The sequence below is a fragment of the Epinephelus moara genome, chromosome 9 (genome assembly GCF_006386435.1).
Source record: "Epinephelus moara isolate mb chromosome 9, YSFRI_EMoa_1.0, whole genome shotgun sequence".
NCBI classification, from domain to species: domain Eukaryota; kingdom Metazoa; phylum Chordata; class Actinopteri; order Perciformes; family Serranidae; genus Epinephelus; species Epinephelus moara.
Window position 1 is genome coordinate 33,107,003 of NC_065514.1, and position 14,400 is coordinate 33,121,402.

A 14,400-nucleotide genomic window follows, 5' to 3' on the forward strand; every position below is an offset into this window, starting at 1 on the left:
TAAAAAGAAAGAGCGTTTCCCTGACCATCGCGCTAAAGAAATAACCAACGCCATTGGAGTTGAGTAAAATTGTTTAAGCTGCACTTTAGATATAAGCATGTTTTGTTTACTGCACTTTAACAAAGTGGGAAAGCTAAGTAAGTTCCTAGTAAAACTGAATCTGAGCAGGCTTTAAAGCTGACCAGCTGCACTATACTTTTTATTTTAATTTTATTTTTCACTTTTATATTTCTATTTTCATTCAAACAATGTGAAAAAGCAGGATTTTATATATATATTTGTTTCGTTCAAAAATTGTGTAAAAAGAGTTAACTGCTGTGGTGGTATGTTTTAATAAGGTTACCAATAAGTAAAAGATATTTAATAGTTGTCTATTTTTTCATTACTGTACCGAAAAAAACCAAACTGTGACTTGTGTACCGAGGTATGTACCGAACTGAGATTTTTGTGTACCGTTACACCCCTAGTGAAAACGCACGAATTCTTGAGTTATGGACAAAAACACATTTTGTGAGGTCACAGTGACCTTAACTTTTGACCACCAAATTCTAATCAGTTCATTCTCAAACCCTAATGGACGTCATACCAAATTTGAGGAAACTTTTTCAAGGCCTTCTTGAGCTATTGCATTTACGAGAATGAGATGACTGCAAGGTCACAGTGACCTTGACCTTTGACCACCAAAATCTAATCACTTCAATGGTGAGTCCAAGTGAATATTTGTGCCAAATTTGAAGAAATGACCTCATGGTGTTCTTGAGATATTGTGTTCACCAGAATGAGATGGATGCAAGGTCACATTGACCCCGAACTTAGACCACCAAAATCTAATCAGTTCATCATATTTGAAAAAAAAAATCTCAAGATGTTTTTTGGACATCGTGTTTAAAAGAATGACACAGAGAAGGTCACAGTGACCGTGACCTTTGACTACCAAAATATAATCACTTCATCATTATGTCTAACCGGACTTTTGTGCCAAACTTGAAGAAATTCCCTCCAGACTTTTTTGAGTTATCGCGTTCACAAGAATGGGACGGACTACTCAAATACATAATACCTCCAGCCACAGCTATTGCTGGTGTGGAGGTATAAAAATGAAATGGTAAGTCATTCTGATCATGAGGCTACCTCACAGTTGAAGTCATTTTCAGGTACAAGTTACTCGACATTGTGCCTCTATTCAAATGCAAGAATGCTCTGTTATTTTAAAAAACTTTAGCCAACTGTGTTCAAGAGACCCAAGTTAGCTGGTTGAGAGTTAAGAGGATCCTTTTAGCTGGATAAAATCATGCTGAATCACTTAAGAAACATTTAAAAACTGGGGCACGAAACAGATTTCCATGAAATGTACTGATCACATTCTTGCTCCCCAGAGGATGAACCTGTGTTATTTAATGCCCCATGACCTTTCCTTTATCGCCACCCTCAGGACAAACTGTCCTCTGCGGTTAAATTATCTGACGACAAAACTGGACTTAATCAATAAGAACTGGAGTCAGACTGATCCAGGCCGCAGTCATCAGATGAGACCATTCTCCTTTCTCAGGAAAAAAAATCCTCAGATCTCAAACTCTGCAACAAAACCTTTTCACACTGAAAGCAGTCTCTGGTCTACTGTGCTGCCCTGTTGCCACGGCGACCCTGACCTGGATAAGCAGCTGGGAAATAGAGGGATGATGGATGGATGTGTGAACTTCTCAAAGTAAATGTTTTTTAATTTGGTTTTGTTTACAGGCTCTGCAGAGTGAAATATAACCAATAACCAAACAAACGTTAATATAACACACACACACACACACACACACACACACACACACACACACACACACACAGGTATCACATTAACCATTAACACACACTCCAACAACAAGCCCACAGCCCATCAATCACTCACTCACACACAGACACGCACACACACACAAAGTGCGCAAGTCTGCTGCATGGCTGAGTTTCAATCAGACGCAGAGAATCCCATCAGCATTCACAACAGGTCTCACCACACACACACATACACACACAAACACACACACAGCCAGACAGGGTTTCTGACAGAGCAGATTGGTTCTGCTTCTGCATGGTTCACAACATTTAAAGCTGTGATCTGTAACTTTCTTCATGTTTAAACTGCAGCACAGACTCATTCATAGCATGTCAGTCATACTTTAGTAGTAAGTGGTAATACTCAAGTGTTACTAGGTATTAGTAAGATACTAATTTAGTAGTTAAGTACTTTAGCGGTTTGTTAGATTTATACGCAAGTAGTTAAGCTGTTTCACTGTGGAACAATTCAGTTGTTCGGTCATTTACTAGTTCAGTACTAAACTAATTTCAGTAATTAGTTGTAATCGTTCCAGTAGCGATAAATTGATCCACAACTTAAAATGACTGTGGGCCAGGGGGGAACAGTGTGGGGGCAGTGGCCCTTTCCCTACTACCAATCTCCTTGCTCGGACCACACCTATTTTCGAACTTGACCTTCATTTTGATCTCAACTACACACCTGTAATGTTTCATGGCTGCGTCTTGCACGCCAAATCTGTCCACAGACAGACAGACAGACAGACAGACATACAGTATAAACACCTGGCAAAATACTCAAAACGGCTTCTGTTGTAGTTCCTGCTGCAACTGGTATTACCAGGACCACATTTCACCATGATGACACACGCACAGACTCATGAGGGAAAAGAATACCAGCCATTGTCACGGCTGCTGACTGTTTTAGCAGTTAATAGTTGAGCAGTTTACTAGTTCAGTCATTCTGTGGTTTTACAGCCAGTAGTTTGGTTTAGTAGTTCTGCAGGTCATTAGTTAGGTACTTTACTAACTTAGTAGCTAACTACTTCATTAGTTCAGTAATTATGTACTTTAGTAGTTCAGTTGTTATGTAGTTCTGCAGTTTAGTAGTTTAGTGGTTTAGCTGCTTAATAATTATGTAGTTTGGTAGTTCAATACATTACTAGTTGATTGGTATTAGTATTAGTACCTAAACAAAGTGTTCATTAGTTCAGTACTTTAGCACTTCAGTATTTACATACTTTAGTAATTTATTTGTTAAATAGTTCAGTGTTTAATAGTTCAGTAGTTTACTAATTCAGCAGTTAAGTACTTAAGTAGTTTAGTTGTTAAGCAATTCTGTAGCTTAGTAGTTCAGTAGATTACTGGTTGACTAGTTAGGTATTTTAGTAGTTTAGTTGTTCAATAGCTCACTTGCTCAGTAGTAGTTATATGCTTTAGTAGTTTAGTTGTTCACTAGTTCAGTAGTTTAGCAGTTCATTTGTTACTTGTTGTCAGTAGTTGTTTAGTAGTTCAGTAGTTCAATTGTTTAATAGTTCTGCAGTTGAGTAGTTTTGTGGTTTAGCTGTTTAATAAATCTGTAGTTTAGTAGTTTTGTAGATTACTAGTTGATTAGTTAGGTATTTTATAAGTTTGGTTGTTCAATAGTTCAGCAATTTACTAGTTTAAATGTTTTGTACTTCAATGGTTTAGCTGTTTAGTAGTTCACTAGTTCACTAGTTGATTAGTAAAAGGTATACTATGCAGCAATTGTCTGTTACTGTTTGTAAACACCAAACAGTATAAAATTGAAAGACAACCCCAGATTCATTCTCATTTTGGAACAAGCTTTGTCCAGTCTGTGTTTTGCCTTGCTATATTTGTGGGAAGCGGGAGAGACTGGTGCGTGTCAGCAATTATGGTCTGGCACCTGGTCGCTACCTTTTAATAAAGTCCCGACCTCACCTGAGCACTGTGTCCAGGAACTTCCAGAACACAGCAAAATATGAACATAAGAAAATCCAGGCAGTCTCTGCAGAAAAATACACTGCCACACACTGAGAGTGTGTCATAAGTGATGACTGAGAGGGATTTCTTCTGCATGAGTCTATACATTGTTCTGTTTTTTTTTTTTTTGGTTTTTGAAATTCTGCAAAGTATACCTTTAAGTACTTCAGTAGTTTATTCTTTTGGTAATATACTTGTTACGTGTTTTAGTTTAGTTATTTAGTAGTTAAATAGTTTAGTCATTAGATGATTCTGAAGTTAATTCAGTAGTTCTTCAAGTGGTTTAGTAGTTTGTCTTATTGTAGTTGGTCAGCTGTAAAGTAACAATGTCCATATACTTCTGCACTGACTCGCTGCACACACACATAAACAAATTTTCATCCCACTATCTCCGTCCATTTGCTTACTTGGCAATATGGATACATTTAATACAAATTCAAAACAAATCATAACACCCCTACTTGTAGCCCTAACTATCGCCAAGAAAACAATATTATTAAACTGGAAAAATAGGAAAAAGGTCAACATCACACAATGGCTGGATCTATTAACACAACAGATATCAATGGAAAAACAATCAGCTTTACAGACAAACCAATTGGAACAATTCAATAATATATACGCAACAATTCTCAGCGCAATTCCTTTGCCGGTGAGCTGATGCCACAACATTAATATAAGCAAACATAGGCATGTAGCTGGGGGGGGGCCATAAAATAAAACGTGTATATGGGAACATATCAACAGAAAGAAGATCACCAAACAAAACCCACCCTGTAACCCAAAATTCAAACCCAAACAGTGTCATGAACTTTGGCACAGACCACGACTCAGACCGGTTTCACACAGTAAAACAGGATTTATTCCAGGCAGCGGTAAATACACAAGGAAGCAGTACAAACCAGGCAGAGGTATCCAAGACGTGAGGCAAAAAGGCAAGGTCAAAAAACAGGCAAGGATCAAACACACTATGACTATGACTATGACTATGACTATGACTGAGAGAAACGCTGGAATGTGAGCAGAGAGCATCGACGAACTGGCAATGAGACAAGACACACGAGGGAATATATGCAGGGCTGATGGGGAGTGATTAGACACAGGTGCGGGAGACACAATCAGGGATCAGGTGCACACAGACGGGGAGGGGGCAGGGCAGACAGGAACCTGGAACAGAGATAGCGGTGAGTGATCACAAAATAAAACAGGAAGACAAGACATGAAACATGAGGGAGAAAATAAAATACTTAACAAACAGTGGAACATGACAAACAGATCATACTATCTACTTGATTCTTTTTTGTTTTGTTTTTTTTGCTTGTTTTGTTTATCTCAATTTTGTCTTGTTTGTTCTTGTTGTTTTTTTTTTTTTTAGTGTTGTCTCTTTCTTTTTCTTTGGTGTTGCTACCACTGTCGCTATTGTTGTTGTTGTTTGAATTTGTTTTGTTTACATCTGCCTGTTTTATTAATCACTGCTTGTTGCAAGCAGTTCCACTGCTTGTCATCTTTATATTTGTCTTTATATTTGTTTATATGTATATATATTTGTATGCACTAAATGGTGAATAAAGGGGAAAAAATAAACAAATTTTCCTCTGCTCCAAATCTCCAGAGTCTCAATCTGTCTGATCAGGAAGCTGCTGTGTGGGAGGTTGAGGGAATGCGTGTGGTGTGTTATCAGTTATGTTGTTAGGTACTGTGATAATGATGTTAAAAAAAAAAAAGTATACTTGTGTTAGTTACATTTTTCGATCATATGATGATGTTCGCAGATGTTTTAAACCATCTCTTCACTTCACGCTGACTTTTCTTTTCCCTCTTAACCCTGACAGATATTTCATCTTTCTCTCATATTCTGTTTCTGACTAATGTGCACCTCATCTCATCTGCCTGAAAGCAGGTTGTGTTACCATGACAACTGGCTAATGTTAACTATCATCTCCCCGAACCTATTTGCAGCTCATCTGCACATTTGAGAAGGTGTCTTCAAAATGTTCAATACTTATTTCTTCCACTTAGACATGCTGGACACTGTTATATAAAACAGTAGGTTTGAGGGGATTTTTTTTTTGGTGTGATGACATGTTAATAAACTTGCTCAACAAGGAAATTTTGTCGAACCCGTCTTGCCTGTACAGCAGCCAGTTTAAGAAGAATAAAGTGCAGTAAAACCCAAAGAAAGAAGGTAAAGAAACTACTGAGGTTCTGTTTGAACTGTAAAACTAAAAACATGATGAGATCACAGAAGAGTTTTTCTTATTATTATAGACAATTCATATGAATACAACAGTTCATCTGTCTTACCTGTCTGTCTTCAGGCCGTCTTTCCCTCCAGCAGCTCTCGGGTGTTTTCGGCGGCCCGCGCCAAACCATCAGCCATCAGCGCCTCCTCCAGACTCCTCCTAGCCTGGTACACTTTCAGCTCCTGCTCCCTGCACAAACACACCCATAGGTAAGTGCTGATGCCTTATTATGGGTCTTATTCATGCACCTGAAACATCACATCTTCCCGGATGTAAAGACATTGAACAGAAAACATAAACAACACAAATATCATGGATATCATCAAACAGCCTGTAGAATTACAACCCTTAAACTCCAGAAGAAACAAACATAAACTCCAACAGGGAGTCCTTCGTTCGTAATCCTAATTACTTAGAATTTAGTTCTTCAAAAAAAAAAAAAAATCAGTCTGTCAGTCTGTAAAATCTAAAGTAAATTCTAAGTGTGGTGCCAAAGGAAAGGTCAAGGTGTAATTTCTAAACAAGTTCATCCGCTGGGGAGCAGGAATCGGATCAGTCCATTTCCAGCCCAGTTGCCTGAAGAAAATGTTAGCATTGTATGTTTCTGCAAACGACAAATTCATCACGTGAGTATTGTCTTGTTTCTAAAGTGACATAATATATGAGCTGACTTTGTCATGGGGGGGTCACCTCGGTGAGACACCTGCAAAGCTGCAGACCACTGTTCGAGACCAACAAACAACATAACTTATTTTTTTAGTGAGTCAGTGGGTGTTTTTTAAGGAACCTTTACTGTGTTTCCTGCAGCTTTTTAGCCTCCAAGTGTGGGTATTCTTTGGGACCTGTTGCTGTTTGTCCTGCAGCTTTTTAGCACCCAAAAGTGTCTGTTTTTGGGACCTCTTGCTGCTTCTCTAGCTGCTTTTTAGTCTTCTAAAGTAGGTGTTTCTTGGGAGCTGTTTCTGAATGTCCTTTAGCTTTTTAGCCCCAAATGTGGATGTTGTTTAGGGAACCTTTTTTGTTTTTCCTGCAACTTTTTAGCCCGCCAAAGTGGCGGATTTTTTGGACCTGTGGCTGATTCTCCTGCAGCTTTTTAGTCCTCAAATGTGGGTGTTTTTTGAGACATGTTGCTTTTTTTCCTGGAGCTTTTCAGCTCCCAAATGTGGGTGTTTTTTAGGGAACCGTTGTTGTTTTTCTTGCAGCTCTTTAACCCCTTAAACATGGACGTTTTTTAGGGACCCATGGTTCTTTTTCCCAGCGGGGATAGTGGCACAAAAAGCTGTTGTTTTTCACCAAGCTCAGAAAGTTGGAGCCAAAAAAAAGTTTCTTTTTTCCCCCTAACCATAACCATGTGGTTTTTGTGCCTAAACCAAACCACACATTAACCACACCTTTGTTGAAACGTAAAACGTCAATGTATTGGCTACATATGTGCAAAAGTAATGTATTCATGGTTTGCAGAAATGTACAATGCCAACATTTCTTTTCCTGGCAGCTGTTTTGTTAATGCATATGAATTCAGCTTTCTTCTATTTTCTTTCTATTTTTTCTATTTCTGTTTTAAAAATTACATAGTCCGACTTAAATGTCTGTCGTTTGAACTGGCATGTTTAGCTATCACACTGGCCCAAAATGGTTGAGTGTCTTCATTCTTATGGCCATTGGGAGTATTTCTCTCTTACTAAAGCTGTTGGTTAGACTGACGTGACCGTCCTGAGGCTCCTCCTCTAACTGACAAAACATGAAAAAGGAACTAAAGAAGTAAATTGACCTTAGTGATTAAAAACAGGGTTTATACATGTTGAGCTGTTAAGAATATCTGCAGGTTGCAGTGATCTCAAACAGCTTCCTCCACTTAGACGTCACATCAGCTCTTTAAAGAAGATGGTGTGTTTGTTTCTCCTTGCTGTCACATGCAAACATTGAGAGGATGCCCACCGCCTTTTGTCAAAAACAACAAAGACATAAAGAAACACAGAGAAAAGACTGAATCTTTGTGTATAAACAGCCAGAGATACAACAAGACTTGGTTGCTTCTGTAAAAGAAAAAACAAAACAGATAACATAAAGGGGATGGGGGGGGGGGGGTGTCAATAATGAAAAATGAATACAGTTCAAAGTATAATTAAAAGCTAAATTAGAAAAAACTGTAGGAATGCTAAAAGATAGAACTATACTTGACAAAAACAAAATTAAAAAAGAAAAAAGCCAATAAACTGAGATGAGAGGGCATAAAAGAGAGAGAGGGAGAGATGTGTGAGTTTGATGTAGAGGAGGAGGTAGAGGAGGAGATGAAGAGGAGGAGGGAGAGGAGAGGAATGAGAGCGATTTAGGATGACAAGCACATTCAACTGAAGAGAGGGAGAGGAGGGAAGAGGGAGAGAATTGGAAATTAATGGAGGGGAGAGATAAGAAAAGAAGGAGGAGGAGGAGAGGAGGGAGGAAGGCTGGAGGGAGAGAGGATATATAATAGGAGAGGAGATACATGGAGGAAGAGGAGGAGGGGGATGAAATGGAAAGAGAGAAAGATGAAGATAAAACAAAGGAAGGAGGACGAGAGACGAATGCATTCTTGGAAGGATGAAGCAATAAGAGATTGATGGAAGAAGATGAGGAGGATGAGAAGATGGATGGAAATATTAAAGGAAAGAGAGAAGGAATGTAAAGAGTAAATGAAAGAAAATAAAGGGAGGTAGGAAAGGAAATAACTCCAGGTAAAGAGAAATGGAGTGACTGAAGAGGGGATGGACACAGTGAAGATGGAGAAGAGAAGATAAAGCATGGAAGAAAGGAAAAGACTGGATGATAAAGGAATAAAATAAGGAAGGGAGAGAATAGTGGGAAAGAAGGAAATAGGAAGGAAAGGGAAGGACAGAATAAATAAGGAGATAAGAAAAGATGAAAAGATGGAGGGATTGAAGAATGGGAAGGAAGGAGTGAAAAAAGGTAAGAATGGAGAGATGAAATCATGGGAGGGAAGAAAACCGAAGGATGGATGAAAGGAGAAAGAGTGATAAAAAAATGGAGGGAAGAAAATATACGGAAGGACTGGAGAGGATGTAGTGATGTATTCCAGTGATTCTGCTGTAATGGCTTCAGCCAGCTGTTCTCTGCTCTGTTTTCTACTGGACACACACACAAACACCACACACTCAAGATCAATTGGTGTGTGTCCCCACAGTGCCCCCTTCTGTCAAGTTGCAGGAACTGTCTATGTGGTTTACAGGAGCTCTGATCTGAGATCTTATTCTTATCCTCATTCTTTAAAATGAAGCATTTATTTATGTTCTCTGAATATGTAATTGACAAAACAGGGCACACANTATGTATATATATATTACATATATATATGTATATAGTATTAGTCATTCTCCCTTTGTAAATCCCATGGTTGCCAATACAAATGAAATTGAAAAAAGAATTAAACTTGACAGTCAGACTCCTTCAGCTGACTAAAGAAATAAATCTCACTTTTCCTCCATCGGTCTTTCATCAGTTTTTAGGTTGACTTCCTTCCTTCAAGCAGCCATCAGTTTCAGTTCATTTCTAAGAAATTCAAACTTGCAGTAGAGAGATAATCCATCAAAGTCAATATTTTAGTCAGTTTCTGTCGGCAGCCAAATCTGAAACTTCAGATGTTGAAGTGTCTTTGAATGCAACACGACAAAAGCAGTTAGCATCACCAAACAGCAGCAAGAAAAGCAACATTGGTGTTTTTTTTGGTGGTGGGGGGCAATGGAAACAAGACAACACTGCCATATCATCACCTTTAAAGTTGATATAGTGAACTTAGAAACATCATCCATCAATATCTTAAGTGGTCTTTGTGTCAACCTGATGAATGTAAAGCCTAATTCACATTACACGATCAGGAGTCTCGCCAACTGCGTTACGACCTGTGTGCACACAAAAAGATTTCTCCACCGAGCCCTCGCCAACAGAGCCCCAGATAATGTGATGACGTCACCAAACTTGGAGACGACACATCCTAAAGGCATGGATATTCTTTCCAGTGTTGAATCAGATCTGCCTCCAGGGCCTGGGTCCAAACAGAACACGCTCCCCGTGATCCCGTGGACGCTGCCATTGTTGTTGTTGCTTGCCAGCTTGTCAGTGTTGCCAGATCTTGGGAGAGGAACAAGCAACCAGGGCTATGGAAACAAGCCCAAAAGATGCGACTATCATGCCTTTAAATAACTTATTAGACAGACATACACAGAGAAAGGTGACGTTTAGAGAGCAAGCCCAAATAAGCAACTCCACTTTAGAAACAAGCCCTAAGTCGCGGCTCATCAGCGGACCTGGCAAGTGGCAACCCTGCGGCTTGTCCTCCTCACATTTCTTCCGTCCTCCTGCATGCTGACGTGGGATGTATCCCGCCTCTCATTGGCTGTCAGTCGTGTCAGACTTCTCCAGTTTTCTAGCATGCCAGATATCCAGTCCCAGTCACAGATGAGGGGGCGACTTGCTCCTAGGCTTGTTCACACACGAGGACTCGTTGTGGCAGACTATCTGCCTACTCACCTCCAACCCAAGGTGGCTCTCAAGATCCTCTGCGACATCAAAATCGCGGTGAAAATCGTGTAATGTGAACTAGGCTTTAGTCCAATATTCACTCTCTTTTAGCTCTGTTTTTTGTCTCCACCAACTCCTGAGTGAAATATCTGTCTCTCTAGCTGCAAAATGCTCACCAGCTAGTTGCTAACTTTATCTGTGTGTCTGCTCACACTAGGGGTGTATCAAGATGCCACTATCTGTATTCATTCAACCAACAAAGTTATCTGTCTCTACAGTATCTCACATAAGTGAGTACACCCCTCCCATTTCTGAAAATATTTCATTATATCTCTTCATGGGACAACACTATAGAAATGACACTTTGATATGACTTAAAGTAGTCAGTGTACAGCTTGTATAGTAGTATAGATTTACCTTCCTCTGAAAATTACTCAAAACACAGCCATCAACATCTAAACAGCTGGCAACATAAGTGAGTACACCCCACAGTGAACATGTCCAAATTGTGCCTAAAGTGTCAATATTTTGTGTGCCAACCATTATTATCTAGCACTGCCTTAACCCTTTTGGGCATGGAATTCACCAGAGCTCACAGGTTGCTTCAGGAATCCTCTCCCACTCCTCCATGATGACATCATGGAGCAGATGGATGTGAAGACACCTTGCGCTCCTCCACCTTCAGCTTGAGGATGCCCCACAGGTGCACAGGTGAGTTTAGGGCTGGATACATACTTGGCCAGTCCATCACCTTCACCTTCAGCTTCCTCAGCAAGGCAGTTGTCATCTACTAGGCGTGTTTTGGGTCATTATCATGTTGGAAAACTGCATTGCAGCTCAGTTTCTGAAGAGGGGCGATCATGCTCTGCTTGGAATTCATGTTTCCCTAAATGAACCGAGCTCCCCAGAGCCAGCAGCACTCATGCAGCCCCAAACCATGATGCTGCCACCAATATAATTGACTGTAGGCAAGGGACAGTTGTCTTGGTGCTTTTTCAGCATGTGTGGCACCTTGGTGAAGAGCACCAAGCACAGGTGAACTGCATGGTACAATTAAGCAATTAAAATCCAGTCATGCTCTGTGTTACATATCAAAATGCTGAGCAGACTCAGCTGATTCAGATTTTGTGTCAAGATGACAAGAGGAAAAGATCTGAGTGACTTGCAAAGAGGATTCATTGTTGGGGTGCGGATGGCAGGAGCCCCAGTCACTGCTCCACTGGCTGGTGTTTCAATAGGAAGAATGACGAAAGTGACATCTGCATTTAGATTTATTGGAAAGACATCAGTAAATAGGGTCGCAAATTGTGGTCGACAGACAGTGCACATTTGATGACAGTGATGCTCGTGCATTAGTGAGATATGTAAGGAAAACCAGAGGAGCAACTCTTCCTCAGGGACTGAGAGTGTCACTACAGGATGTGATCAGACTGTGTCAGCAAGAATAGTCCATTGACTATTACATAGAGAGGGATATTATAGTAGGGTTGCAGTGCATAAACCCCTCATTACAAAAGGCAGTTTTGCACAAGGCAATCTCATGTAATGCAGTTGAAATGCTACTCTTCATTTACACTTTTACACACACTACACACATGTATATTCAGAAAGGTAGCGCAGCGTCAGACATATGAGGGTGCTACAATGCCGAATTTAAGGGATTCGGTGCCTTGCTGAGGAGTACCTCTGCAAAGTGGTGCCTTGTGCCAACTGCCAGTCCACACTCCATAATTGGTTCGTACGGGGACTTGAAGCAGCGACCTTCTGCTTCCCAAGCCAAGTCCCCACAGACTCAGCTACTGCCACCCTATGCACATTTGAAAGTTCAATGGTGCAATGCAAAAACCATAGGCACTGGTCTACAGAGAGGTGGAAAAATATGATACGATCAATTGAGTCATCCTTCACCATATTCTTGACAAATAGGCAAGTGCATGAGCAACATACACCAAGAGAACAACACAGGCCTGGACGCTTGACCCCTACAGTGAGGGGACCCAGTGGCTCTGTTGTGGAGGGCAATTTGCTGGCATGGTTTGGGAAGAGTCACTGCAAATCAATACAAAGTTGTTCTGACTGATTGCCTTGTTCTGTGATGAAACATTTCTATCCTGACGGCAGTGGTCTCTTCCAGGATGATAATGCCCCCATCCAGTGGTTAGATGAGTATAAAAATGATGTGAAACATATGCTATGACATCATTGCCAATGACTACTCCACTATAATTGTTGTGCATCTGACAAAAAAGACTTGAAACTTCATTATAAAATTAAATAATTATATATGTACATATATATACATATACATATATACATATATATATATATATTCCAATTTTATCAGTCAGCCTGCACTATAGTTTCCTAACAACTACTAATACTTTTAAGATCATGATTAATAATTATTCTGAATATATTAAAAAACAGTTTTTGAGATTTCAGTTTTTCAATGATAAGAACCTGTACTATGAATTAAAAATAATGTGCTAGTGTGTATTAAAAAAAGCATCAAAATAGAGCCTGTTTATAAAAAAATTACTTTTTTTTCTTTCTTTTTTTTTTTAATAAAATAAAAACTCGGCGAAGGATTCCCCCGGACCCCCCTACAGTGGTCTGGCCTAACGGATGATTAAACATATGGCATCAAAATCTCACTCCAGCGAAGTACCCAAATTTGGCAACCCTGCTGTAAACATGTTTATTTCTGCTGTAAAGTTGGTCATTTTAACATGAGGGTCTATGGTTATTGACTCACTCTTGGAGCCAGCCTCAAGTGGCCATTCAAGGAACTGCAGGTTTGGGCATTTCTGCCTTGGCTTCATTTTTCCAGCTCTGGAGGCTGCTGCTTGAAAAATACTGATAAATTAAACTTTAACTCCAGAGCTGTTGATCTCAAAAGCAAGTTTGTGGCATATTTCAATAAATGTTCACACATTTTTAACCGAACTGTTGTAAGCCAGAGCTGTTCTGTTATCCCAGCGCCCTAATCAGGAGGGAGCCAGTTAGTTATCATCCTGATAACTATCATCCTGATAACTAACTGGCTCCTGGGAAAAAAGGGAATCAATCTAAAATCTGATTGGATGGTGGGGGGTAAATAAATGTGACCTGTAGCTAATGTGCTCACGTGCTTGTCCTTAAACAGCAGGTGTTACCAGTCTGTTTAAGCTGGTGAAACGGATATATCTGCAGATATAGGTGATCATTTTTAGCTGATGACTGATTTAGCAGCTCTCTTTCAGCAGCTACCTGAATGTTATTTGGTGTTAATATCCCAGTGTGTGGGGGCTGCTCTTCTTCAACATCATCATCCTCCTCCTCCTCTTTCATGCCTCATTATTCCTTGTCTCTCATCACCCTCTCATCCTCCTCTCTCCCAACAACTTATAACTCCATCTACCCAGCATGCATCAGTCATCTGCACTCATCTAATCTGTCTCAGGCTGGAGAGAGAGAGGCTGGATTCACCCTCTTCAGGGTTGTGTCAGAGGGTGGAAAAAGTAAGAAATGACATCTCTACATGTCTGACATGTTTCTGTGATATTAAACTGTTCTTACACGCAACATTGCTCTGCTCACACATCTCATCACTTTTTAACTGAACAATGAAAACACTTCCAAATATAGTGATGATAGCTCTTAACATGAAACCTAAGTGTTTGTTTAGGCAGACACCCTAAGACTCCAGGTAATGACACTCAGTAATGATATTCGGGGGCATGACAGCTGTAACATTCAAGATATTTCAGTAATACTGCGTACATATGTATATACATATATATATATATATATATATATATATACACACACACACACACACACACACACATATACAGAATATATATATATTATATATATA

General features: G+C 39.8%; 1 protein-coding gene across 1 annotated transcript in view; it reads right to left on the bottom strand.

Annotated features, from left to right (window-relative positions):
• mbd2 (methyl-CpG binding domain protein 2) overlaps nt 1–14,400 on the bottom strand; it is a 49,375-nt gene that overhangs the window by 12,692 nt on the left and 22,283 nt on the right. Inside the window, exon 6 of the mRNA XM_050053197.1 lies at nt 6,091–6,218. Within this exon, the coding sequence (XP_049909154.1) occupies nt 6,101–6,218 (118 nt within the window). The 3' untranslated portion in view covers nt 6,091–6,100. The remainder of the gene's footprint in view (nt 1–6,090; nt 6,219–14,400) is intronic.